This window comes from Danio rerio, chromosome 24 (assembly GCF_049306965.1).
Source record: "Danio rerio strain Tuebingen ecotype United States chromosome 24, GRCz12tu, whole genome shotgun sequence".
Taxonomy (NCBI): Eukaryota; Metazoa; Chordata; class Actinopteri; order Cypriniformes; family Danionidae; genus Danio; species Danio rerio.
This window is the reverse complement of record NC_133199.1, coordinates 2,577,915-2,605,913: the sequence shown is the minus strand read 5'-3', so window position 1 is coordinate 2,605,913 and position 27,999 is coordinate 2,577,915. Positions and strand designations below refer to the sequence as shown.

The 27,999-nt window shown below is 36.7% G+C and overlaps 2 protein-coding genes across 3 annotated transcripts in view; both read right to left on the bottom strand.

Annotated features, from left to right (window-relative positions):
• Positions 1 to 3: 3 nt before the first annotated feature.
• Positions 4 to 20,413, bottom strand: f13a1a.1 (coagulation factor XIII, A1 polypeptide a, tandem duplicate 1). Its single transcript, NM_001076711.2, has 15 exons — positions 20,364 to 20,413; positions 16,709 to 16,867; positions 15,471 to 15,656; positions 12,856 to 13,107; positions 12,645 to 12,763; positions 11,965 to 12,072; positions 11,691 to 11,868; positions 11,460 to 11,598; positions 9,558 to 9,661; positions 5,944 to 6,032; positions 5,685 to 5,838; positions 4,169 to 4,447; positions 3,430 to 3,590; positions 3,210 to 3,346; positions 4 to 1,426 (listed from the first exon to the last, which is right to left on the bottom strand). Exons 2-15 carry the CDS (start codon positions 16,839 to 16,841, stop codon positions 1,285 to 1,287), a joined length of 2,181 nt encoding a protein of 726 aa, NP_001070179.2. The 5' UTR covers positions 16,842 to 16,867; positions 20,364 to 20,413; the 3' UTR covers positions 4 to 1,284.
• A 5,519-nt stretch (positions 20,414 to 25,932) lies between these two features.
• The window catches only part of f13a1a.2 (coagulation factor XIII, A1 polypeptide a, tandem duplicate 2), a 56,386-nt gene continuing 54,319 nt past the window's right edge, over positions 25,933 to 27,999 (bottom strand). For both annotated transcript variants that reach the window (XM_681557.10, XM_073941368.1), the window contains exon 16: positions 25,933 to 27,924. In XM_681557.10, coding sequence (XP_686649.6) covers positions 27,744 to 27,924 — 181 coding nt within the window. In that variant the 3' untranslated portion in view covers positions 25,933 to 27,743. The remainder of the gene's footprint in view (positions 27,925 to 27,999) is intronic.

The window sequence follows — 27,999 nt, the reverse complement described above, 5'->3', positions numbered from 1 at the left end:
TTCCATGCTAAACATTTATTATTAGTGTACATTAGTAAATCACTCCATGGCATTAAAGCAGATAAAATCAGCATTTAGTAGTTAGTACAGTTACCCAACAAACTATCATATAATGTTGATTAACATGTAGTTTAAGAGGAAAAAATAGACATGTGCCTTCAAAAACCAGAGTGTTTGAAAAAAAAATTCTAAAACATTTTCTTAGGAGCACACAACAGTTTCGGACACATATGGAAATAGTAATGTCAAAGGCATACCTGCTAACACTTTTCCCTCCACTCATCCACCTGGAGTAGTGACTCATTTCACCGCGCTTTGCTAAAAAGTTTTTAGATCTCCAGGCAAGTTGACATGAAAATGGATATGAATGTTGATGTGACATAAAAGTACGTATAGGCGAAATCATCTTCAAAAGAACCAGCTTATATGTTTTTAATGGTGTTTTGTTTGTTTGTTTTATGGTTTGTTGGTTGGTTGGTTTGTTAGTGTGTTTGTTGGTTTGTTTGTATGCTGTATACTATAGTGATACTATCCCACCCCCAAAATTAGAAATGACCAAATTGTCCTCCTCAAATTCTTAGACTTGCACTTCTTTGCTTTACTTAATGATTTAAGGAGTTTCTAAAAATAATCTGCTGAGGTAAGAAACCTGTTTAAGCATTATAGCCATACACATATGATTAGACCAAGAATTTACTTAATTTAATTTCTTAAAGGGGACCTATTATGCCACTTTTCACATGCGGTAAAATACGTCTCTGATGTCCCCAGGCATTTTAGGCTTTAATCCTAATTGTGGCATTTTGATGACTGTCGCTTTAAATTCAAATGAGATTGTGCTCTTTTCAAAAAAAGGCAGAGCTACAAATGCCTGTGTCAGCATAGTGGCAGATTCAAAAACAACACCAACTTACTAGGCTAATGTGGCAGATAATGGGTGGGGCTTTCCTCTGAAGTCACGTACAAAGAGAGAATGTCAATCAAAGAGTTTCTGCAGACTGTTGCCACACTACTGCGTTTAAACCCTTTATAAATGTGATTTCGCATAATACTTTTGACTAAATGTTTCAGACATGTTTAAGTCTATGAATTGAACAGGTCCAGTGGAAATTTCGAAACAATCTATCTTTAACAGTCCAGTGTTAGCAGGTATGGTTATTAAGGGAAAACATGAACATTGGCTGCAATAGTTTATCTTTAAGAAAGCAAAGCAAAGCAAAAAATGGTACTGAGAGCCCTTTCCTCATTCCTCTCTATCTTTTCTCTACGGTTGTCTTGTGGGAATCAGTTAACCACGTTGATTTCCAGCTGATTGGTGATCTGACTCAGTGGGATGCAGTCCAGACAGCCTATCAACACCTTCCTCCCTGGAGAATAAGGGGTGATGGTGTCTGTATATTGCACTGAGCCACCTGGTGCAACTTGGCTGTAAGTAGAAAATGGATATAGTATGAAAATGGATGGATAGATAGACAGACAGACAGACAGACAGACAGACAGACAGACAGACAGACAGACAGACAGGCAGCCAGATATAGAATATAGATAAATAGATAGATAGATAGATAGATAGATAGACAGACAGACAGACAGACAGACAGACAGACAGACAGACAGACAGACAGACAGATAGATAGACAGACAGACAGACAGACAGACAGACAGACAGACAGACAGACAGCCAGATATAGAATATAGATAAATAGATAGATAGATAGACAGATAGATAGATAGACAGACAGACAGACAGACAGACAGACAGATATATAGATAGATAGATAGATGATAGATAGATAGATAGATAGATAGATAGATAGATAGATAGATAGATAGATAGATAGATAGATAGATAGATAGATAGATAGATGATAGATAGATAGATAGATAGATAGATAGATAGATAGATAGATAGATAGATAGATAGATAGATAGATTTAAAATCATTATACATTGCAGTTATGCATATGTGTATATACTGTATGAGCTTGAGATCTGCTTGTGTACATTTTCTTTCTATAGTTTTTGTTCTGTACTATACTATATTATACATTGCTTCCATTCAAAAAATATTAATGGTTACACTTTACAACATAACATCAAGAAATAAAATATAAAGCAGTCTTTGTGAAATATATGCAAGTGTCCCCCCCCCCCCCCATTTTATTTATTTATTTTTTTGTCGGCTTAGTCCCTCTATTAATCCGGGGTCGCCACAGCGCCCTTCCAGCCCCAACCCATCTCTAGGAAACATCCACACACACACACTCATTCACTACGGACAATTTAGCATACCCGAATCACCTGAACCGCATGTCTTTGGACTGTGGGGAAAACCGGAGCACCCGGAGGAAACCCACGCGAACACAGGGAGAACATGCAAACTCCATACAAAAAAAGCCAACTGAGCCGAGGATCAAACCAGCGACTTTCTTGCTCTGAGGCGACAGCACTACCCACTGCGCCACTGCGTTGCCTATTATTATTATTATTATTATTGTTATTATTATTATTATTATTGTTATTATTATTATTATTAATAATAATAATAATAATAATAATAAAGTTTTGATATATTTACCACCGTAGGATATTTACAAAATGTCTTTGAGGAACATTCTAACTATTTGGGGCATTAAATAAATATTGAACTATACACTTTATTGTTGGCTTTTCCCAAAAAGCTCCCTGTGAATCTTTTGTGGTCCAGTGTCACAAATATGAACTATTTATTTTTACAAATGACTTGGTGAACATCAGCGCTGTTTGTTCATTATAACAGTGTGTTTCGTTTTGTTTAATTATCTATTAAACTTCGTTTGTTCATTTTCCTTCTGCTTAGTCCCTTTATTCACAGTGGAATGAACCGCCAATTTATCCAGCATATGTTTTACACAGCTGATGCCCTTCCAGCTGCAACCCAGTTCTGTGAAACACCCATACACTCATACTCATTCACATCCATACACTATGGCCAATTTACTGTATTCAATTCACCTATAGCGCATGTGGTTGGACTGTGGGGGAAACCGGAGCACCCGAAGGAATCCCACACCAACAAGGGGAGAACATGCTAACTCCACACAGCAATGCCAACTTGCACAGCCAGGATTCGAATCAGCATCCTTCTTGCTGTTAGGCGACAGTGCTAACCACTAGGCCACCGTGTCGCCTCTTTTAAATTTGATGCAGTGCAGTTTATTCAAACTTACTCGTATGATTTGACTTTGGTTGGTGTAAGACCAGCTCCATCAAGACGGAGCTGAACATTTTTCAGTGTGAAGTTATAAGGGTTTTGGAATGACACGCTGACCATGAGATCCCTGCCAACCTGGGGCACTCCAGTCACCTGTGGATCAAACATTTCAACAACTAACGTAAAATACCAGATCTATCATATGCTCAGTGCTCATTTATAGAGAGTGATCATACCTTCATCATGAGTTCAGGAGGACGGAGATTGATAACCCTCATTGCTGAAACGGATTTGCCAGTTTCGTTAACTTGCCCATGCACCACAAAGAGCAGGTTGGATTGTTCCACCAGGAAGGACATGTATTCTGCAGCTTGGACTTTCATCGTCACAGGTGTAGCTGTGAAAAAATTCAGAAATATTAATCCTTGAGCGCTGTTGGGGATGTTTTCATCCACTCTGAGGTGATTTTGAGGCTTAATTTCGCCACAACTACCTCCGTGTTTCAGCAAATAGGATGATTTTTTGCTGAAAAGTCTTATTTTGACACACATTTTGGTAAAATGCATTGGAATTTTTCTAAATCTCAACAATAAATGCACTCTAAAATTGACTACCCTTTCGTTATGTTGGGGGTTGTTTTTGCCCCATTGACTTCCATTGTAATCTCATTTCTTTGATAGCAACTCATGACACCATATAATCATGCATTCTTGATTGCTGATGGCTTTCCCTGTTGGGAAGAGGTAAAATTTGTGATTTGTTTTACTGTTGATCATCAGTTACAGTGCAAAAAATAAATAAATAAATAAATGATCACCAGTGAAAAATACAATTTTTACCTCTTCTCAATAGGAAAACCCAGCAAAAATCAAGAATGCATGATAATATAGTGTCATGGCTTTGCAATCAAAAAATGTCATTATAATGGAGGTCAATGGAGCAAAAAACAGTCAATAAACATAAAGTCGGACTCACTTTGCCAGGCGTCCACAGTTGAACTGTAGTTCTCAAGCTTAAAAGTTGAGCTGGTGAGACCCGTGTAGTACATCGCGCAGCCAGTGACAGTGAGACTGACGGTGCTGGTTTGGCTGGTCTGGTTCTTAATGTTCATCGTCAGGGTGAAGTTTTCCCCAATTTTGATAGTTTCAGCCTTAATGTCGATTTGCACGCCTGCATCAGGCAGTGGTGAGTATTTCCTCTTAGGAATGCCCCGGCGCTCGGCCAGCTGCATGACACGTTTGTCCTCAGCACTGCCTGCAGTCAGAAATAGTGTTGAAAGATTGATGAGGAGTGTGTAATCATCCAGTGCTATATCACAGCAATTCATATCTTTGATTTAGTGGCTCATTTGTATTCTCGTTCCTACGTTTTGGTAGGATTTGCTGACCCCCCAATGAAGGGTAGTGTTAAGGCTGATTTATAGTGACCGGCGTAACCCACGGTGCCTGCCTTGAACGTAGTCATGCATTTATACTTCTGCATGTTGTTTGTGTTGCTCTGCAATAACGCTTCAAAAACACTAGTTGGCAGTGAGGTAAAACACATCATGCAAAACACATTATGCCAATAGAACACCATTTTAAAAACAACGCAGGCTCATTCTGTTTGTGTACTTTTATATACATTTCTGGAGAGCACCAAATATGTCCCCAGGAGGTATGTTTTTTTTTTTTTTTGCAGGTTTGGTTTTTGTGAATCTGTGTACGCTTCTTGAGATCTCAAATTTCTCTCGTGAGTGCAATTCATGCCTGCTGTTCTTACAGAAATCCACCAGATGCTGCTGTCGACTGACTGACTAACTGACCAAGTAACCTATCCCCCTACCCACTACCATCCCCAAACCCAACCGATAGTATTTTAAAAAGAATCGATTGACCCCATCTTCATGGTCAACTCCGCTCTGTGTCTCAAATTCTCCATCATACGCAGTGAGCTACCAGACAAACTGGTAACAGTGGAAAAGCGTACTATACATAGGTAAGCAGTCAGCTTGTAAGCAGGAAAAGGAACAGCATCATACTGACCCGTATCGTTCGTTTTACAGACAAAATTCAGCCATACGTACCTCTGGCTACATTATTTGCGATCTCCAGAAATATATTAAGGGCTACATTTTCAGAATGAGCCCATGTTGTTTAAATAAGTGCCTCTTCCCACCATAAATAACGCAGTCTTGGGACCTGAACATCTATTCATCTCTCTCAAGAAACATATCTCTCTACTCTCTAAAAACACAGTCTCTGTTATATACTGAGATATAAAGTTGTTATATCTAGTTACTTGTCATTGACTCTGTGAATAACATATTTAATTATGTGTAAGGTGCTTTGTAAATGTTTATAAGGCCCCAGCCATGCATGATAATTGCATATGTGTGGTATAAGGATTTCTTTCTTGAACCATGTGAAGTCTGTATTGTTGAACACCTAGTTTCTACTCAGTATTTTATAAATGAGGCCTCCAATGTTTTCTTGGCACACATGAATCTTACCTTTTGGATATTTATAGTTCAAGGTGATGTCAATGTAGCCGTTAGTGTTGGGCCTTTTGGTGACAATGAGCTGTCCTACATATGTGGTGTCCACGTGGACAATCTTTGAGTTTCCATACTTATCAAACTGATGGAAAACCACATCGCTGTTCACCTGGAGAAAGGAGAGCATTTCAAACACAACTTTCAAGTTTTTGAGATCTTTATATATAATGAAGCGGTGAGGACAAAATAATCTGAGAATTGACATGTTTCTGACCTCTGCAAAGACAAATCGTGAATCAAACGAGTAGCTGAGATCTCCCTCTTTGATGCATTTGACAGAAGTCGGGCCACATCGGTACAGACCTGAAACAAAGAAGGAAAATATTTAGCTTCCTACTTAATTTTTTGACTGTGTTTTAGTATCACGGGTGCATTTTTATCAGAAATGCTACCAAAAATACATTTTTAGGTCACACTGTGATGCAAATGCATAAAGTTGGAGCAGATGTGAATAGCAGGGGTTAACAATGGAAATTATTAGGAAATTCTAAGGGCCCTAGTCACACTGTTGCCAGATATAATTTACTTTTTTCAGCCCAAAACTCGCCCAAACTCTTAAAAAAATGGCCAAAATATTAAATTCATTCATTCATTTACTTTTCGGCTTAGTCCCTTTATTAATCTGTCACCACAGCGGAATGAACCACCAACTTATCCAGCATTTGTTTTACGCAGCGGTTGCCCTTCCAGCTGCAAACCATCTCTAGGAAACATCCACACACACTCATTCACACTCATACACTACAGACAATTTAGCCTACCCAATTCACCTGTACCGCATGTCTTTGGACTGTGGTGGAAACTAGAACACACGGAGGAAACCCAGGCAAACACAGAGAGAATATGCAAACTCCAAACAGAAACACCAACTGACCCAGCTGAGGCTCGAACCAGCAACCTTCTTGCTGTAAGGCGACAGCACTACCTACTGCACCACTGCGTCGCCATGTTAGATTCATATTCAATTCAATTTAATTTTATTGTGTTTAATCGACATTAACCTAGTTACTTTATCTGTCATAATGTTCAACCATACAGCAACCAACACCAACAGAACCACTACATAACCGGATCACATCAAAACATGTTACCTATCACTACCTAATAGAGTAAGTTTACTTTCCAAACGGGGTATAAATTCATCCCTTTTGGGGTTTAAAATTCTTTTAAACATAACAAGGGTGCTATTTCTTGCTGTCAATTGCCAAAAAAAAAAAAGATGGATGAAAGTTTTATGGTGAACCGCTGTGAGTTTGACTGCAAGCACTGTGTAATGCTCGTATACGCAAAGTGGAGTCAAGTTTGTCCAGGAGTCAGACTTTGATACGGCTTTCCTTCACCTCCTCTTGTGGATAGGCCCATGCAGTTAGCACTATGCACTGGTCACTTACTACTAACCGAATGGAGTTGGAGCACATGGTTATGTTTTGTTAATGTTGCATATAAAAGATTATACCACCTAAAATTTGTCAACTGGCCAATGCCATATTTTACCTGCACAATCTAATTTAAAACTACACAATTGGGCAGAAAACCGTCCAATCTGGCAACACTGCCTAGTCATACAGGGGCGCCATATAGGGGCACCAGCCCCAATATTTTAGTATATCATTTTGGTATTTACATATTTGCTCGATAATCTATTAAGACTATTGTATGCTAAATTGAAAGCACCTCTCTTACAAAGCACAGGTTTCCCAGAATTCACTGCAGTGTAACCTGCGAAAGCTAATGGTGGAGAAGAAAACTCGCACGGTTTTAAAAATACTCCTCTGTTGTGTTACAAATTAAAGTTTTAAGAGTTTTTCAGGCGGGAATGTAGTTGTTTTAAACTCGAATCGGCAGTTTATTTATAAAGATAGCACGTCTTTGTCGATGTGCCTCAGCTTATGCGAACTCTGACCCCCAGCCTGCCAGCGGGAGCTCCGTCATCTTCTTCACTGCTGAGAGCAGCTTTACATCGGCCAGTCCATCACGGATGTACCGCTGAATTGCATCTGTCCATTGTAGTTAATACATGGAATTTAAAACATTTTGTGCATATCTAACGGACAGTTTTTGGTCTTTTAAATATATTATTTGTTATCGGGTGGATTATTTTGTCAGTGTTATTTTGTTATCTTTTATAATTGTCTTAAACTTTTGCTTAAAATTAATTTACATTAAATTAATTAATCAATTAAACAAATTGCTTAATGTTATCTTTATTTCCTATTGTGCACATCTTGTATTTTATACTTGTATAATGTCCATCATAGTTTATTAAATCTGATAAAAAAAAGACATGAGTCAGTGTATAATAACCCATTTCACTTCATATTTATAGTGATTTATGTGTACATTTTCTTAAATCAAAAATATAGATTTATAATATCAATATAATATTAATTATAAGGTTGTGCTTTATATAATTAATTCATTTTATTTTTAAAGTAGTGAAACCGATGAATCCATGGTGAGGTAATTGACGTTATAAAGAGTACACTGCCCTTCCATTTGAAAAAGTATCCGATTTGTGTCCTCGCGTCCTCGATAGTTCATTCTTCCAAGTCTGAACTTGGCAAGTCTGACCTTCCAAGGACGCAAGACCAAACTTTGCGTACTTTGTATTGAGAAACGTCCCCTTAAGACTTTTGAGGGTTGTAGGCTCTTCACAGACCTATGCTGAGTTTTGTGTGCCATTCAAATAGATGCCAATTTAAGTATGGCATCTACTTGATGACATAAGACGTAGGGATGCATAGTGATGACATGTAATCAACTAACGTGAGAATTTATACAGATCCAGAACTGCAACGCTTGTTTAAATGGAGGATCAAACATTTTGGATAAATGAATAGATTGTTGTATTGTTTAGTGTATGCAAAATTTCCAGACTCCAAGGCATCAACAGAGCTTAGAGCGAAAAAATAATACAATGCAACATCATAGAGCCTGATCGCTCATTAGTGACTCGTTCAACATTCGCAAAGTGAAGTTTATTCACTTAGGATCACGTGATAATGATTGAACACGGCTGGTTCTGCATTAGCATATATGATCCACCAATCAGGCCATTCCTAACCCACTATAAAGAGCCAGGGTTTTTCACTACAGTCATCTTCGATTTGAAGAATCCCCCCTTCCACGCCTACCTCTTCACCTTTCCCTCCATAGGGCGGCACGGTGGCCCAGTGATTAGCACTGTTGCCTCACAGCATGAAAGACACCGGTTCTAGTCCTTTAACAGGCCGGTGGTCGTTTCTGTGCGTAGTTTGCATATTCTGCTCGTGCTCACGTGGGTTTTTCCCGGGTCCTCTGGTTTCCTCCCACATTCCAAAAACATGCATAACAAGTAAATTGATCAATCTAAACTTAGCATCACAGTCAATCTCTCACCCTGCAGCATATCTCTTCATAGCTTTTATTTTAGTCATCAGCTCTTATCAAGGGGGAAGTTGTCGAAATTACCTGAGCTCAAGGCTCCCCTCTCGCCCTGCAAACGGGAGGGAGCCTGGGGCTCAAGGGCCTTTTGAGTTCAGGTCTCTCTCCCGGGACAGCGCGCCAAACTTGCTTATAATCAATCATCAGCTAAGTGTGAACTCTTGAAAGAACCAAGACGGGTAAAAACGCGGTCCGAGACTGCACCCGAAAAATGCGCAAAGCCATTTACTGTAAATGTTGCTGCGTATGTGACAGCAAGCAATCACCTGTGCCATGTAGAGGATGTGGTAGGAAGCTAATTGGGTTGGACTCATCATCCTGAGCTTGCATAGCATGTAGAGTTCATAGAGTGAATGTTTATTAAAATCGTATCATTAGCTATATAGAGGATATCTAGGATCATACCATCACTGGTCTCCTGAGGGGTGCAGTCAGCCACCTGCCAGCCGGAGTATTGGTCAGGCAGATCAAACCTCTTCATGAACACCTCATTCCAGCAGTGGTAGTTCCTGTGAAAGATAGTAGGCTGTCAGTGGCTGTGTTGGAAAGTTGAAATGCTGCCTCCGCATGAAAACAACTATGAAAATGTCAAGCCGATGATTATTTTGTATCCTGCTTAGTCTACGGCTCAGATGCCATGCCCATGGACCACCAGCTAGTCTTCTGACACATAAATCACTATATATTTGTACTATATATACAGCTGAATCAGGATTTTTAGCCCTCCCTGTATATATTTGACCCCAATAAGAAGATTTTTTTTAAACACATTTCAAACAAACGCCGAATCAAAACTTTTTAAAATTCTGTATCAATATTGCAGTTAGTTTTACACGCTGGCGGAAGGACGACATAATGGCTGAGGTATTCCTGTTAGACAGGATATGTTCTGTTTTAATACGATTTTAGTCACTCAAAGCTGATGTAGATTGTGTTGTTATGAATGGGTTATATGCACAGAAGTGTTGTTCAGCCACTGAAATGTCCCAGTGAAAGATTGATGTGACTATTTTCCAAGCGATTCTTGCGTGCATGAAATATTTAGCATTATGACAAGCTCTGCTGCTACACAACTGTAAACGTGTATATAATACAGTTTTGGGAATTTTAGTATTATAAAGTACTGTAAAATTTGGCAAATGACATGATCTAGTGGGTCTCTGCATACCTGTCAGCATTGGGATGTGAAAATAAGGGATATGCCCATCATAATAATAATAAAAAAATCCCTAAATTACTAAATACAATCACTTGGAGCTGTTTTGTTTTAAATAAACAGTTCAATGGTCAGTAATATGTTTTATTATAATTATTTTTCACAAAAGAAAAAATAAATAGAATACATCAGCAGCAAATAAATCAGCAAACAGTTCAGCTTATTAAAATGAATAGCTATTATAATGAAAAAGAATCAAGCTATCAAATCTCATTAGCCGTTTCTTCACTGTATAACTTGCATATTCTGATTAAAGAGCAACCAATGAATCTCTTATTTATTTGGATTTTTTTTCCACTGGATTACATTAAATAACAGAGGTTTCCCTTTAAAAATGCACACATCGTAATAATGAAAGCTATCGACTGCTCTCCTAACTTTTTATGCTCATTTAGGACGAAATTACTTGTTTGAAAAAAAGAAAAGCCCACCAAGATCGACATCTTTAGATATTATTATTAGTTATGTGTATATCTGTTTAAACACGCACCCAACACCCAGACATGTGTCCGCTTCAAATCACGAGTACAGAATCCATTTAGGAAATAGCGTTTGTTTATCACTATTGAGTGAGTCAGCTGACGCATCGCTATAGACTGTTTTGAGGATTGCATATGAAGGGGAGACGGCACCTGTAATGAAAAGGAAAGGAAATCCCGCCATTTTTATATTGATTTCAAAGTGTTTTCATCACTAAACAAAGCGAAAGCACAGAACAGATCCACATTTAAGATTGAGGGGCGGCCCCTGGTGGTTAGGCGGTATGGGTTGCATATAGGGAAGATCGGCTCTTTAATGTTTGTTTGCCACCCTTCAGAGAAAGACGGGAAAATATGGGAGAAATACAGGAAAATACCTTTAAGGGATGATTGAGGGATAGAACTGTAAAATACGGGAGAATTTCGGGAAAAACGGGAGGCTTGAAAGGGTTGACTTTAATGTGTGTGTTCGTGATTCAGGAGGCGTAGCTTTGGACGGCAGGGGAGGGATTGTGTTTCAAACATATTATGCTAACCGGTTTGAATTTAGGCAGATCGCCTTCTTAACCTTTAACCATCATGGCCTACTGTATCAGACTTTGCATATCTCACCAGATTGAATCTCTTGTTTTTTTTCTGTTCACACTCCCATCTGGATTCAGCATGATGTTTGCCTTTATGTTGCCTCCGTTGTCATGAGCAGAGCAGTAGTTGGTGATGACCCGTGCAGGTATCCCGAGGGCGCGGAAAACTAGATGAGATCATCAAAAGGTCATGGGTAAATCATTTTGAAGGGGTCCAAATAAGATAAGCATTTAAAGAACACACTGTTTTCATACTCACAAGTGTTGAGCGTGCCTGCAAACACCCAGCACTGAGCAAAACACACAGGCGCACCGCCCTTACTGGCATATTTGAGAAGGATTTCAGCACTTCCAGTCCAGGCGGTGGGTGCTGTGCCGCTGGAGTAATCACCAGTCCAGTTTCCAGCCAGGACACCATTGTCATCAATGGAATTCATCTGAAATGACACCCCCAAAATGTCTAAATGCACACGCCATGTGTATTTATATACTTTAATCACTGTTGCTATCAAGAAGCTGCTTTCAGAGCATACCAGAGCTGATGCTTGCCGAGCTACTTCAGTGGCGTTCCCACGATACATTAGCGGCATTTTCCCAGAATCCAATATGAAAAGACAGGCATCCAGAACCCCTTCTTCAAACTAAAGAGAAGAAGCAAAAGTAATGCTTCACTCAGAACTGAAATCTACATCAATCTTCGCTTGTCACAAAACTTTCATTCCTCTGTTCAACGTAAAGTTAGGGTCACACTTTATTTTAATGACCCGTTTGTTGAGTTTAAGTTACACTGCATCTACATGCCAACTAATTCTCATTAGATTATAAGTAGGTTGGGGTTAGGGTTAGTGTAAGTTGACATGTACTTGCAACTTAAGCTTCTTATAGTCAGTTAAACGTCTGTTGAACAAGCGGTATCAACAGATATTAAGCTGACGGTCTACTAATATTCAAATGGACCATCAAAATAAAGTGTTACCGAAGTTATTTTGAAAAATGTTGGAAACCTGTAACCAATGATGACTAGAAATGTATTTGTTTTGGAGGTCAGTGGTTACAGTTTTCGAACGCTCTTTAAAACATCTTCTTTTGTGTTCACCCAAACAACAGGGAAACTCCTGTAACTGTTGAGGAAACTTTCAATTTTGGGTGATTGATCCCTTTCAGTGAAGGTATCAGATTGAATAGAAGAGCAGTTGTTTGAGAAAGCACTAACCTGGCCGTAGTTCCATGAACGGAAGGAAATGTCGTTTATTTCTCCATTGTAAATGGTGCCCACATCGTTCATCACATACTCCTGTCTTTCAGCTTCATTGGGCATGTACACTTGATCCGCTACACATCGACAAATTTAGGATGAATGCTTTATGATAATACAAATACATGAAATGTTGCCGGCTATAGTGAATGCACAGTTTTGTACTCACAAGGGTCCCAAGGATTGAACAGCACATAGAAATCTGTGGCAGAGTTCTTCTCAGTCCGCCTTTTTCCTGTTTCATTCACAACTACTGCAAACGTTGAGAAGCGGCCAATGATGCTTTGGACATCGGGTGTTATACCCACTCTGATACTATTGCCTTGTTTTTCCAACAGGCGACCCCTCCAGCTACTCTCAGTCTTCACACTTCCGAAGGACACAGTGATGTAGGTGCCCTTATTTTCATCAGGTACACTGCCTATGTGGACAGATATAGATCATTTTAAAAGGATTGTTCCCCACCCAGAAATGACAAGTTTTAAAACTCTTATGTCGAGTTCACACTGCATTTGGTCAGAAGTGGTCGGAGAGCAGGATTGCACTGCATGACTATCTTGGGTCATATTCAGTTGCTGTTGTGTTCATGATGCATGATGAATCGGCAGCAGAAGGTTATACACTGTGCATCTTTACTACAGGTAGATTTGGACAACACACACTATGTTGATGAAGGGTGTTTTGTTGAACACAAAGGAATACATTTTTTTAATATTAGAAACCTACAAACACTGACTTCCATAGTACTTGTTTTTTTCTATTACGGATGTCAATGGCTCATAAAATCATCTTTTGTGTTCAACAGAACAAAGAAAGTCATAATATACATATATTTTTCATTCATTCATTTTCTTTTCGGCTTAATATCACTCTAAAATGACATTGGACACACTGTACCTACTCACAGTTTTGTTTAAACAGCGTCCAAGAGTTGATTTTGCATCAAAGATCTCAGTTAGTTTAGATCAACAACAGCAGAAAAATAAGGTTCTTTTTGGATCCTCTCCACTAACAAGAACCCACACCTCAAGAGGATTTTCTGCCACAGGACAGCAGCAGCAATAATTAACACGAAGCTGACACTGAGACTGAATTAAATAGTGCTTTGACAGCCGAGGGAACATCACTTGACCTAACAGCAGAATGGCACTGCGCTCCGCTTGATATTCATCTGCTCTAATGAAGACAGCCAGATGTTTTCTCAGCTCTCATTGTTTGTCTGAGAGTTATTTCCAGTCCATTAGTGGCTCTGTTCTCAGTAAGTTCATGTTACGCTCAAGCATTAATAACATCACAGATGTAATTCCATCTTTGCATGGCTATTTCTGCCTCACGATTTCTAGCCAAGTCATTCAGGTTGTGCATTTGTTGTTGTTGTTGTCATTCTTTTCCTCCTCCTGTGCTACACCTCCACAGCTTTTGTCAGGTTCAGTACTAACTAGACACATAACAACAGGTCAACACACTCGGTTTCTCTAAAGGGAAGGTTCACCCTAAAAACAAGCATTCTGTCATCATTTTCCAAACTCGTACTATACTTAGTGACTTTGTCCTATATGGAAAACTTCAGTCAGCAATTTATAATTACTCTTCAAATATATTTCTATTCTCCATAGAAGACATTTAGTCATAGGACTGAAACAACAGAAATTAACAATGACAAAATGTCAATTGATGAGCAATCCCTGTAAGAAGCACTCTTTGATATCGCTCTGTAAACAGTCAACTTTATCAACTGAAATAAGTGTTGTAAACTCAAAATCGACTGGAAGTTAATTCTACTCATTTGATAAGAGTTTTGAACTCAGTGTTGAAAGTAATGAGTTAATTAAATACCTCATTACTTCAACTTCAATGGAGGAAGTTGACAGAACTCATAACTCAAATGGCTTGTAGCAATCGGTTTCCTCAAACGATTTGAGTTGCCCTAACTTATTGGTAGGGCCAGATGGAATCTGCGGACATTTTTTGCTATCTCTTTTATTTTGTTAAAAATCTTCGGATTTATGCGGAATGATTTTGGAAGTATCATAACTAAAACCTTAATATATGAAATAAAAAATAATACTTTTTAAAATTGTATTTAATGTTTACAATACAAATCCAATTGGATCCACTTCATTTGGTAAATAAAGCAAGTCTCTCATATAACAGATCTACTAAAAGACAGTAAATATAACTTTACAAACTGTATTGTAAATAAATCATTAATATTTTCATATTAGTCAATAATATTACTAAAATTTATTTAATATAAATATAAATTTACACACAATTACTCAAGTAAATAAACAGAATCAATGATGGGCTAAAAATCAGCTGAATTCTGCGCGCACAGATTCTGTGTGGGCCTGCTGTTTGGGTTTTACAGTACTCTTTTGGTTTCACTTCTCTTTATTTATTGGGTTTTACTGTGCTCAAATTGCTTGGGTTACTCAAATGGGTTAAGATCACAGTACTCATTAGGATTAGTTTTTGAACTTAAATGCTTTGTTGCAATCAGTTTCCTCAAATGGTTTGAGTTACCTCAACTTTTTGGGTTTTACAGTGTAGTCTTTCCTATTATAGTACCATAGTGTGGAAAACTAGCATCGTCCTTAAGCAAGTGGTCTAGAATCAAGATTAAAATCTCTGAATGATCTGACACTTCTGTGAACCCAATCCCTAATCTTACAGTCTATTGTTGCAATGTAGGCTTATAATGCCCAAATGTGATGCCAAAAAAGGTTCTCGAGGGCATCATCGTGCAGTGCTGTATATTGAAACGATGAAAGAGCTGCTCACCGATCATGAACTCCAGTTGCACAGTGTCCTGGGTCTCATCGAAGGGTCGGTCAAACAAGATGTCGATGAGGAATTCTTTATTCCTGCGCACAATGAGGCTGGAGTTCTTGTACATGCTGGTGTTGTGGGCCTGCTTGTTTTCTGTTATATGCATATCAAGACTCTGTACCGAGAGAGTTTGTGGCACTGGAAAAATAGACAAACAAATGCCACACTTTGAATTGGTCAGAACTAACTATTCAGAACAATACAGTTCAAAGAAAACGAAAAAAAAAAAGATGTTTTATAGAGTTATCTGTTGTGTGTTGTCATAGACCCGACTCATGGCCGAGATTTATTAGGTTTATTAAGTCTAACCTCCCTGACTTCATCCCTCCTTTCTACTTCATACCAAAAAAATCTATCAGGAGCCATGCAGTATAAACAAGATCATCATCATATTATTTAAACTATGTTTTGTCGACTTATAAAACTCACTGCATGCCGGTTTCACAAAGCATGAGCCGTTTTTTTTTTCGACGTGCATGTTCACAACTGCACCGGGAGCAGGGCGGGTCAAGCAGGAGCGGTGTGCGAGAGGCGCGCGGGTATGTTTTTTTTTTTTCTGTGCACATGCTCAGTTTGCTTTTTGATTAAACTACATTGCTTTCATCAGCATTGGTTTGGTTGCACATAGAGAATAACGTCTTAATTCTGGGATTACCCCTCTTAATAAACACACTTGCAAACAAAGTAAATCATATCTCAAAGCATTTACTGATTTTTACTGAGGTACATGCCCCCAGTAAATGGGGTCTAGCAACACCCCTGATGACAGACCTGTTTGTTTTCAGTTAAATCCTCAGATTAGGTCTGTCTGGGGAATTGGGCGTAGCTAACATACTTAACCACGCCCCTATAGTTGTCAGTTTTGACAACAAACAGAAATGGTGAGCAGAGGAGTCTGTTGGGTTGTAATAACTCTCCCCAAACCCTTTTCCCCATCTTTCTGAATGAAATGCCTACTTTACTACATCCAATCAGCTCGTAGTAGACAAAAACAAGCCACGCCCACTGTTTCTTATTTAATATTCGGTTTCTCTATAGAAACTGCATCACAATACGAAAAAAAAAAAAACGGTCGCAGCTTCCAGTTCATGCAGACTTTAAGAGCAGCGACACCTTGACCTAATGTTAGCATCGATCTAGCACACATTTTATTTGTATGTGATGTAAAATAAATAGAAATAGAACTTTACAGGGTCCTCTCGGCATCACACCAGGTAAAGATTCACACTCGGGTAGGGAAACCTCCAGTGCGTTTGAGATGGCAAAAGCAATACGGGCACGCTGGGATCCCCAGGGCCAGGGCAGGTGGGACGGAAGAGCCATGATGTTCACAAGATCTTCACAAGAACCTGGAGGACAGATCATATTAATGTAAGACTTAAAAACACTTTACACACACTGTAACAAGTCACTTATTACCTGCTTATAGGTAAGATATTTTCTGTTTATTATCATGCAAATATTCTGAATGATCTTATTCTACATCTTAATCCCACACTATAAAACATATGCGTTAATTAACAAATATATATATATTTATATATATATATATATATATATATATATATATATATATATATATATATATATATATATATATATATATATACAGTTGATGTCAGAATTATTAGCTCCCTTCAAATTTTTTCTTCTTTTTTTAAATATTTCCCAAACAGATTCAGGAAATTTTCACAGTATGTCTGATATTGTCTGATATTTTTTCTGTTTTATTTCGGCTAAATTAAAGCAGTTTTTAATTTTTTAAACACCATTTTAGGGACAAAATTATTAGCAACTTTAAGCTATATATTCTTCTATAGTCTACAGAACAAACCATCATTACACAATAACGCCTAGTTAACCTAATTACCCTAGTGAAGCCTTTAAATGTCACTTTAAGCTGTATAGAAGTGTCTTGAAGAATATCTAGTCTAATATTATTCACTGTCATCATGACAAAAATAAAATAAATCAGACATTAGAGATGAGTTATTAACACTATTATGTTTAGAAATGTGTTGAAGAAATCTCTCTGTAAACATAATTTGGGGGGGAAAAAAATTCAGGGGGGCTAATAATTCTGACTTCAGCTGTATATTTATAGCTATGAATATGGGACCTTAATCTCTGCTCTGTCGACTTTCGATGTTGAAAATGTGACTTTTATTGACATTTTAATAGTTTGAAATATATAATAATATATAAAAAGAAATAACACACAGAAAAATTAGTCTGTAAAATAACAGACAAAGTGTTTATAGTGTAATATACAACGCCAACCCAGACGATATATCACTTTAAACTATTAAAAATGTTCATAATAGTCTTTTTTTTTTTCAAGATTAAAAATTGTTGGAAAAAGATCAAGATATTTTAATGCAATTCAAAAGCATAAATAAAAGGGGGAAAACAACAAATAAAAACATTAATCACATAAATCTGTTAATTTACGTGTATTTTTTACAGTGTACATGTGTCTAATTCCAGCAGGAAAGCACAGACAGCAGCTGTGTACATGCGTCTACATATGTGTTGAATGAACAAGACTTTATTTCTTTTTGTCTTCCCCCGTGGGACGATACTGATGCAATACGGTGTTAGACTATTTTAGAATCGGCAAACTCTCGGTGCAACTCTGAGAATCATAACGCACTGATGAAATATCATTCTCAACCGAGCAATGCAGCAGGAGCGAGACCTTCCTGACTCAAACCATCAAAAACAGATCCTGTCCTAAACATTATCTGACGTTGGTAAGTTTAGGGCCGGTACTCTCTTTTAAAACAAGGGTTCTCAGAGATTAGAAGAACTGTTTTCGTTTCTTTGAATAACTTTTTTTTTCTCAGTATGGAGAACATTTAAATGATCTAAAGAACCTTTTCTAATTTAAAGAACTTCTTTGTTTAACAAAAATTTTAAAAGAATGCTTTATATAAAAAACATAAAATAAAAAAAACAAATATTAAAAATATATATTTAATTTGTCATTATATAACCTGTAACTTTTATCTTTGTGCGTTTATTGGTAACTCGTTTAGTATTTAGGCACTAGAATCTAATGAATGAGTGTTCATTAGTATCTAAAAAAAGAACTAGTGTCTAATGAGTTAGCACTAATAAATATATTTTTTAAAATAGTAGTATGTAAAGAGTACACAACCTGACAAAAGTCTTGTCCCCTACCCAAGTTTAAGGAAAAGCAAATAATACTGACTTCTAGTTGATCATTTGGTATCAGAAGTGGCTTATATGAAAGGCAAAGGCCTCTAGATTACGCTTATTTGACCAAAATAAAATCTAATCATGCTTTGATTTTTAATGATTACATTAGGACAGTAAGGTCTGACTTTGCTTAGACAAAAGTCTCGTCACTGAACAGAAATAATGTCCAGTATAAATTATAAAGTCCTGCTGCAGTGGAGACAGAATGAATATTGTGTCTGACTCCATCATGAGCTTGGAGGACTGCATCCATACATCTCTGCAATCACTTATCAATAAAGTCATCTGGAATGGCAAAGAAAGCGTTCTTGCAGGACTCCCAGAGTTCATCCAGATTCTTTGAACTATTTTTCAATACCTCCTTCTTCATCTTACCCCAGACATGCTCAATAATGTTTATGTCTGGTGACTGGGCTGGCCAAATCTGGAGCACCTTTTTTAACATTCTATTGTACAGCAGAAACTATTCATCATGTATTTTTATCTGTAACACCTTGTAAATTATTTGTCAAAATATTTGCAGTCATTGGAGTATAAGTAGAGTTTGTTTTTTGGACGGATCTCTGTCAGACATTCTACTACAGTATATGCATTTACGATATGTCAGTATTCTGGACACTCTACCATAATGAATATATTTGCAAATGCATTCATTTAAATTTAACAGTCTAATAATAGTGCACACATTTTCCAAAAAGAGTTATTTATTAGTTCTTAAATTTTTTTTATCAATATACTTTATTAATTCTTATACATTTCTTCACTTCTTTTCTTTGTTAATTCTAATTTCCAATAATAGTAAATTTTTCTAATTCCTATAATACTCTATTACAATTAGAATTTTTGGTCCCACTTTATATTAAGTGTCCTTAACTACTAAGTACTTACATTAAAAAAAATAAATACAATGTACTTACTGTGTTTATAATGTATAATGTGTAAGGTGTAAGGGATGCTCAACAGTGTATTTACAAATGTAATTACAAAAGGTAATTACAGATGTAATTAAATACATGTATTTATTCAAGCATAGTACACAGTAAATACATGTATTTACACAATAAGTACATTGTGACAAACTAATAATTCATGTGTAAGTACATATTAGTTAAGGCCACTTAATAGAAAGTGGGACCGAATTTTTAAATAGTAATCTTTAATAGAGTATTTTCAGAAATCAATTAATTTATTTTACTTAACCTAACAGTCCAATAATAGGGCACTAATTTTATAATAAGAGTAGATTGAGTTGTATTTGCATGTATATATTTAAAGGCGATTAGTTGACTTTGAAAATTAGTAAACTTGTTGCCTTAAAATTATTAGGTAAATATGTGCATAAGTGTAAAAAATAAGCTAATTTTACAGTTCCAAATTACTCACTTTTTTAACTTGTAGCTTTTAATTCAATGGGTTTACTCACATATTTATATATAGTGACTAATTGCTTTTTTTTAGTCGACACAACATAGAAAGACCATCAAAACAAGTGTAACTTTCTGTATTTCAGACGAGCACTTGAACTCATGGAATATCAGAGAAAAGTATTAAAGCAATAACGTCTGAAAGCCAAGCGGAGAAAGTTTAAGTTGAATAAAGAGTCATTAAAAGTGCTGAACTCACGGTCTGTGTGTCAGAGTAGATGGTCTGCTGAGGAAGCTCCAGGCAGATGTGCTCATCAGGAGCTTCATGCTGATTAATAAAGGCTCAGGACTTCCTCTTTTACTAAAGAGAAAAACAAAGACCTTCGTGAACCAAAAGATCAGGTCAGTCTGACACACAAATCTGTGACCCTCTGATTCCTGATGACCACAGCGAACTCAAGACTGTCACGTAGATGTGATTATTACATTCATGTATGATAACAACCCCCTATGGTTTAAAATTAGTAAAAGATATGAAGTGTATTGAACAGTCCCAGCAATAATGAGATTGATAATCATTGCATTTTAAGATGAATTGAGGTATAAACACTTGCTAACATTATTAATTAATACATGACCTTGTGATGCTTTATGTGTAATTTCTTCATCAGACAACAACTGTTGGTTAAAATGATAAACTTTATCAATCTTAAAGCTTGATGTTTTATTATATAAGCCCTAGTAGACACCAGCATATTATGTTTTCATATATGTTTTTTCCCCATATAGATATAGGCGGGCCTATATCCTCCACTTATAATGAAATGCATTTAAAATTTAAATAATTAAAATGTATAACTATAAATAAATTTATATAATAAATAATTATATATAATTAAAATAAATAAAAATTTATTAAACATTCAGACAATTAATGAGCTCAATTTTTTTTATCTATTCATATATTTATTTATATATTTATTTATTTATTTATTTATTATATTATTTTATTATATTATTTATTATATATTTATTATATATGTTTTTTATTTATTTGTTAATTTATTAATTCACACACACACACACACATATATATATATATATATATATATATATATAGTTATAGTTATTTATATATTATTTATTTGTTTATTTATTTATTTGTTTTTTTTCTTATATATATATTTTATATATTATATTAATATATATTATATATTATTTATTTTTATTAGGTCTCCTAATCAATTGTATACTTACACAAAAACAAAACAAAACAAGAGATTAATTGTTATTTTAAGATTTATGGCCTGATTCTGTTTAGCGATAGGTTTAGCTGCTAGGTAACTTTAAAGATTGCTCACATAAAAAAAAATAATAGTAATTTATAATAATAAAGTGTTTGTGAACCGTGCTATTGTAAATCAAATTATACTCTGAGGAGATGTTTAGGGCATGCGTAAGACCCCTGCAATTTACAGAAAGGCTCGCATCTGAAGTGTTTACTGCAGCATTTGTTCATGTGTTATGGTTAGAGACTGATTTACTTATAACCTTAAGGATTGGTTAAGGTTAGGCCAATGCTATCTCACTCCAATTCATAACTTTTTCATTTAGGTTTGTAATTCGTATGATTTTGTACGATCAAATTTTTAGTAAGAGTTTTTCGTCTTTTAGGGCTTTGGGGTTTTGTGCCGCGCCTTCTTTTAAATAAACATTTTCGGTCACACTTTACAATAAGATTCATTAGTTAATGTTAATGAATGCATTTACTAACATGAACAAATAATGAACAGTACATTTACTACTGTATTTGTTCATGTTAGTTAACGTTAGTTAATGAAAATACAGTAGTTCATTGTTAGTTCATGTTAACTCATGGTGCATTAACTAATGTTAACAAGCATGGACTTGGATGTTAATAATGCATTAGTAAATGTTCAATTATGATTAATAAATGCTGTACGTTTGTTGTTCATGATTAGTTAATGTTAGTAAATGCATTAACTAATGAACCTTATTGTAAAGTGTTACCACATTTTCGTACACCTGAACTCGAATGAATGGCCACTAAACTGACAAAACATTAAATAGTTATGCTTTCTCAGGAGATTGGGCTGGTTAGGCACAGGTTTAGTGGTGTGGGTAGCTTTAAGAGTTGTCTACAGTCAGAGAAAGGATTAATGGAATTGGTATGTTTTATAATTTATCTGCTGATTAAGGTTAGAGACAAGTTGATGTAGCACTAAAAGAATGATTCAAACCATGGATTAAAACAACTCTAAACTCGACCTTTAACTTTACATAGTATAAATTATAACTCATTGTTGTAGAGTTATATTACATAAAGGCATCTTGCCATGTTGAATATCAGGAAGTGCCTCAGCGGTCATGTCAATAAAGCTTTGCTGGAAAATACAGGGAAATTAAACTTGTGACATTTTCAGTTTGACCCAAAAAGTCAGCTTGGACCTTGTTCCTTGTTTATCAATTTCAATTTAAAAGGCGTCTTTTGAGGAATTGAAACAAAAAACAGGTTTGCAAAATCAAATAAAAGTAACACTTGAGTTTGGTAACCTCCAGTGATAAGCTGGAGATCTGAAAGTTTAAAACAATTGCTTTGGGGATTCAATTTTGAAGTTAAGGCAAGGCAAGTTTATTTATACAGCAAAAGATGGAGCCATTTACTGTTCTCATCCCTACTTGAGTCACAGATAATGTTGATTAAGATTATTATTCAGTTAGCACTGCTGCCTCACAGCTAGAAGGTCGCTGGTTCGAGTCCCAGCTGGGCCAGTTGGCGTTTCTGTGTGAAGATTCCATGTTCTCCCCGTGTTGGCGGAGGTTTCCTGGTGCTCCAGTTTCCCCCCACAGTCCAAACACATACGCTATAGGTGAATTGAATAAGCTAAATTGGCCATAGTGTACTTGTGTGTGTGAATTTGAGAGTGTATGGGTGTTTTCCAGTACTGGGTTGCAGCTCAAAAACGTAAAATCTATACAAAATAATAATAATCAATCCAAAATCATTGCAGGGCGGCAAAGGGGCTCAGTTGTTAGCATCTTCACCTCACAGAAAAAAGGTCACTGGTTCGAGTCCCAGCGGGGCCAGTTGGTTAATCTGTGTGGAGTTTGCATGTGCATGTGGCGACCTCTGATAAATAAAGGGACTAAGCCGAAGGAAAATGCATGAATGAATGAATGAGTTCAGTGCAATGATATTGATATGTAAATTAATTGGGAGACCTATGACAGGTTTTCTGCCAATTGATGATCTATCTATCATTTTTAGTAGGTAAAAGATCTTATGATAATTAGCTCAGAGCTCAAGTATGATAATACAATTCAGAACTGGAAGCCCAAGTCAAATTGGATTCTCTACAAATGATGTGTTTGATTGTGCAGTGTTGGTGAGATGTGTTGACTAATATAGGTGTTATTGGTTTGTTCTGAATGGAGTGACCTACTGTATTTGGGTAAAACCATACTTGATCAGGCTCACTTCACTTTCACTATTTTCCACAACTTCAATTTTATTTGTGCAGATCATTTAAAAGCTCTTAAGTAAAGTAAAATACTTGACCCAAAAGTGAAAATTTTCCCCTTTCCACATTCCTCTTGTGTGATTCCAATCAATTATTTATGACTAGATTTTCCACTATATTTATGTATTCATCAGTGTTTCCCCCACAGTCCAAAGACATGCGGTACAGGTGAATTGGGTAGGCTGAATTGTCCGTAGTGTATGAGTGTGAATGAGTGTGTGTGGAAGTTTCCCGGAGGTTTGTTGCAGCTGGAAGGACATCCGCTGTGTAAAACATATGCTGGATGTTGGTGGTTTATTCCGCTGTGGCGACCATTGATAAATAAAGGCATTAAACCGAAAAGAAAATGAATGAATGAATGAATTATCACTATAATGGCGACATGGTGGCTCAGTGGTGAGCACTGTTGCCTCACAGCAAGAAGGTCACTGGTTCGAGTCTCATGTTCTCATCGTGGGTTTCCTCCATATGCTCCGGTTTCCCCCACAGTCCAAAGACATGCGGTACAGGTAAATTGGGTAGGCCGAATTGTCCGTAGTGAATGAGTGTGTGTGGAAGTTTCCCGGAGGTGTGTTGCAGCTGGAAGGGCATGTGTAAAATATATGCAGGATAAGTTGGCGGTTTAATCCACTGTGACGACCCCAGATTAATAAAGGAACTAAGCTGAAAAGAAAATGAATGAATGATCTCTATAATGGTGACATGGTGGCTCAGTGGAGAGCACTGTTGCCTCACAGCAAGAAGGTCCCTGTTTCGAGTCTCATATTGTCATCGTGGGTTTCCTCCAGGTGCTCCGGTTTCCCCCACAGTCCAAACACATGCTCTATAGGGGAATTGAATTAACTAAATTGGCCATAGTACAGGAGTGTATGAGTGTAAATGCATGTGTATGGGTGTTTCCCAGTACTGGGTTGCATCTGGAAGGGCATCCACTTTGTAAAACATATGCTGGATAAGTTGGCAGTTCATTCCTCTGTGGTGACCCCTGATGACTAAAGAGACTAAGCAAACTATGTCTGTGAGAGACTTTTAATTTTATTTTCAATTATAGCTACAAGCGTTGTTTTATTACTCTGATCAATGTATTTTCCACATCTCTATAATAACTCATAAGTAGGCCGACACGGAATTTGCATGCGCAGAATTCTGCAGATTTCCTCAGATTTTTAGCCCATCATTAATTATGTTTATTTACTTGTGTAAATGTGTGTAATATTTAAATGTATTCAGTTTTTTTTATTAATTTCAGTAATATTATTGCCTAATATGAAAATGTTCATCTGATTTATGTTCTTTTAGTAGAGATATTATATGAGAGACTTGCTTTGTTCACCAAATAAAGTGAATCTATTTGCATTTACATTTTAAACATTAAATAACAGTTAAAATATATATATTTATTTTGCATATTAATGTTTTAGTTATGATACTCCCAAAATAATTTCGCAGAAATCTGCAGATTTTTACCAAAAAACTCAGGAGAATTATTAAAAAAACTTCCGCAGATTTCGTCTGGCCCTAGTCATCAGCTAAATTGAGAGTGATGTTGAATAAACCCACAAGAGGGCGCACAGAGTTAGTGGAATTTTATATTTGACTAGAAAATGCCCAGCCAGTGTTAATGATTGTCATTATTCATATTTCTTAACTTTTATTGGATATGAAATATTAATATAAAAAAATAATCTGAACAAATCTGCAAACAGCACCCACAAAAGCCTGTACAAGTGTGTGTGCATGTGTATGTGCTCAACCCTGTTCCTGGAGATCTACCTTTTTAGCTACAACCCTGATCAAACACACCTGAACCAATTAATCAGGACAGGAACAGCACTTGATAATTACAGTCAGGTGTGGTTGATATGGGCTGCAACTGAAATCTGCATGAAGGTAGGTCTTGTTATGAGCAATGTTTGTTCTTTAAGATCGTTGGTATTACTATAATAAACATGAGGTGGTCGTGTTCAGATGGAAATTTACAATATAAATAAACTCCAGTCATCGGAAAAGCTGTAATGCTGAACTTTATTGTTATTTTTCATTAGTAAATGTACTCCATGGCATTAAAGCAGAGAAAATCAGATGTTATCAATGCAGTACAGATTCCTCTCAATAAGAGAATATATCAATACATAGAATAGAGATCACGACACATTTCAGAATACATGCCATTAATTTATACTTATCACACTTTTAGGCTGATTAAAGGGGATTTCTCAGCCAAAGAATTCTCATTGTAAAGTTCTTGTACTTTCTTATGGAACAACAACAACAACAACAAAACAGTTTTTCTAAATCGTTTTTAATATTTTGTGTTTGGTCACAGACAGTGTTGCCAGGGTTGTGGATTTCCCACACCACTGATCTTTTGAAAATGCAGTAATGGGAAATAATTAGAAGTTGCATGTCTATTTATTTATTTACATTAGCGTGACACAGGCGGCGAAAATGTTTCTTTCTCATAAATACAGAATGTAGACTGAATATGGACATTGCGCCCAGCATGGATACCTGGCAACCCAACAACCTCTGAATAAAATGATGGAGCATCACATATTAAATCAACAGAACATCAGTTACTCCCACATCTGAGAAAGGTAGGCTTAGAAGTGTTGTTTGGTGTTCGAAAGGTCTGTCAGTAACATGTACACTGTATTCAGATATGGAAAACATTTCCCTTTGTCGGAATTTAGCCATTGACTCTAATTGGACAAGAGAAAAATGGCTTTGCAGCCAGTAGATATTCATTCATTCATTTTCCTTTGGCTTAGTCCCTTTATTAATCCGGGGTCGCCACAGCGGAATGAACCGCCAACTTATCCAGCAAGTTTTTACGCTGCAGATGCCCTTTCAGCCGCAACCCATCTCTGGGAAACATCCACACACACACACTCATACACTATGGACAATTTAGCCTACCCAATTCACCTGTACCGCATGTCTTTGGACTGTGGGGGAAACCGGAGCACCCGGAGGAAACCCACGCGAAGGCAGGGAGAACATGCAAACTCCACACAGAAACGCCAACTGAGCCGAGGTTTGAACCAGCGACCTTCTTGTTGTGAGGCGACAGCACAACCTACTCGCCTCGCCGCCAGTAGATATAATAATTAAATAGGATTTCAGTATGTTGGCTTTGTTAAGTCAATATTATAATATTTGTGTTAGAAGATTCAAATGAAATTTGGGTGTTTAACTGGTTCTACTAAAAAAATTAATTTAAAAAAGTGTCAAAATGATCATTAATCACTCATTCTCTTGGGTATACATTTGGTCAGTTTAGTTTAGAGTTTAATTTAAACTTAGTTCATTAAAACTCCAGGGGTTGAGAACTTCATTTTTTGCAGCAGGTTTTCAGTAGCCTTTCAGATGGCTTTTTTTTCTTATCAACCCTCATCACAGAAGAAAGTCAGTCAAACTGGCTTTAAGCGGCATAAGAGTCAACATGGTTTCAGTAAATTCATTTATTCATTCATTTTCTTTTCGGCTTAGTCCCTTTATCAATTAGGGAGAACATGCAAACTCCACACAGAAACGCCAACTGACCCAGCCAAGGCTCGAACCAGTGACCTTCTTGCTGTGAGGCGATCGTGCTACCCACTGCGTCGCTTGTTTTAGTAAACTATTATTTGTATTTCTTTAGGGAGCTCAGGAGGAATTTGTTCTGAATTAAATGTAATATTTGAACATTTGATTGATTTTTATTTCAATTTAATCAATGCATACGGGTGATGCAAAGTAATTGAACTGCAAACTCAGCAATTTTTATTTAATGAACTGAATTGAATCGTTCCTTGCGTCACTTAATCTTTTTTTCAGTGCTACAAACTCCAGCTGGGGCAGGTTTTGAGTTGTCATTGTGTTGGATTTATTTTTTTCCTCAGATCTGGCAACCTAGATCACAGAAGAAAGTCAGTCAAATTGGCTTTAAGCAGCATAAGAGTCAACATCATTTCAGAAAAAGATTGCTTATGTTTATTTAGGGTGCTCAGGGGGATTTTGTTCTGAATGAGATTTGAACATTTGGTTTGATTTCGAAAGAATGCATACAAGTGAAGCAAAGTAATTGCCCTGCAAACTCTGCAGCTGTTCTGTTTTCATGACCTGAATCTAATCGTTCCCTGTGTCACCAACTCTTTTTTCAGTACTTCAAACTCCAGCTGATTGGTGACCTGTCTCAGCGCAGAGCAGTCCAGACAGGCCATCAGCACCTTCTTTCCATGAGCTCGAGGGACAATCGACACTGTGTAGTTCACTGACGCTCCAGGTAAAATCTGGCTGCAAAAGCACAACATATATGAAGAATTTAATCAAAATGTTATAATGTCAAGCATACACAGATGTTAATCACAA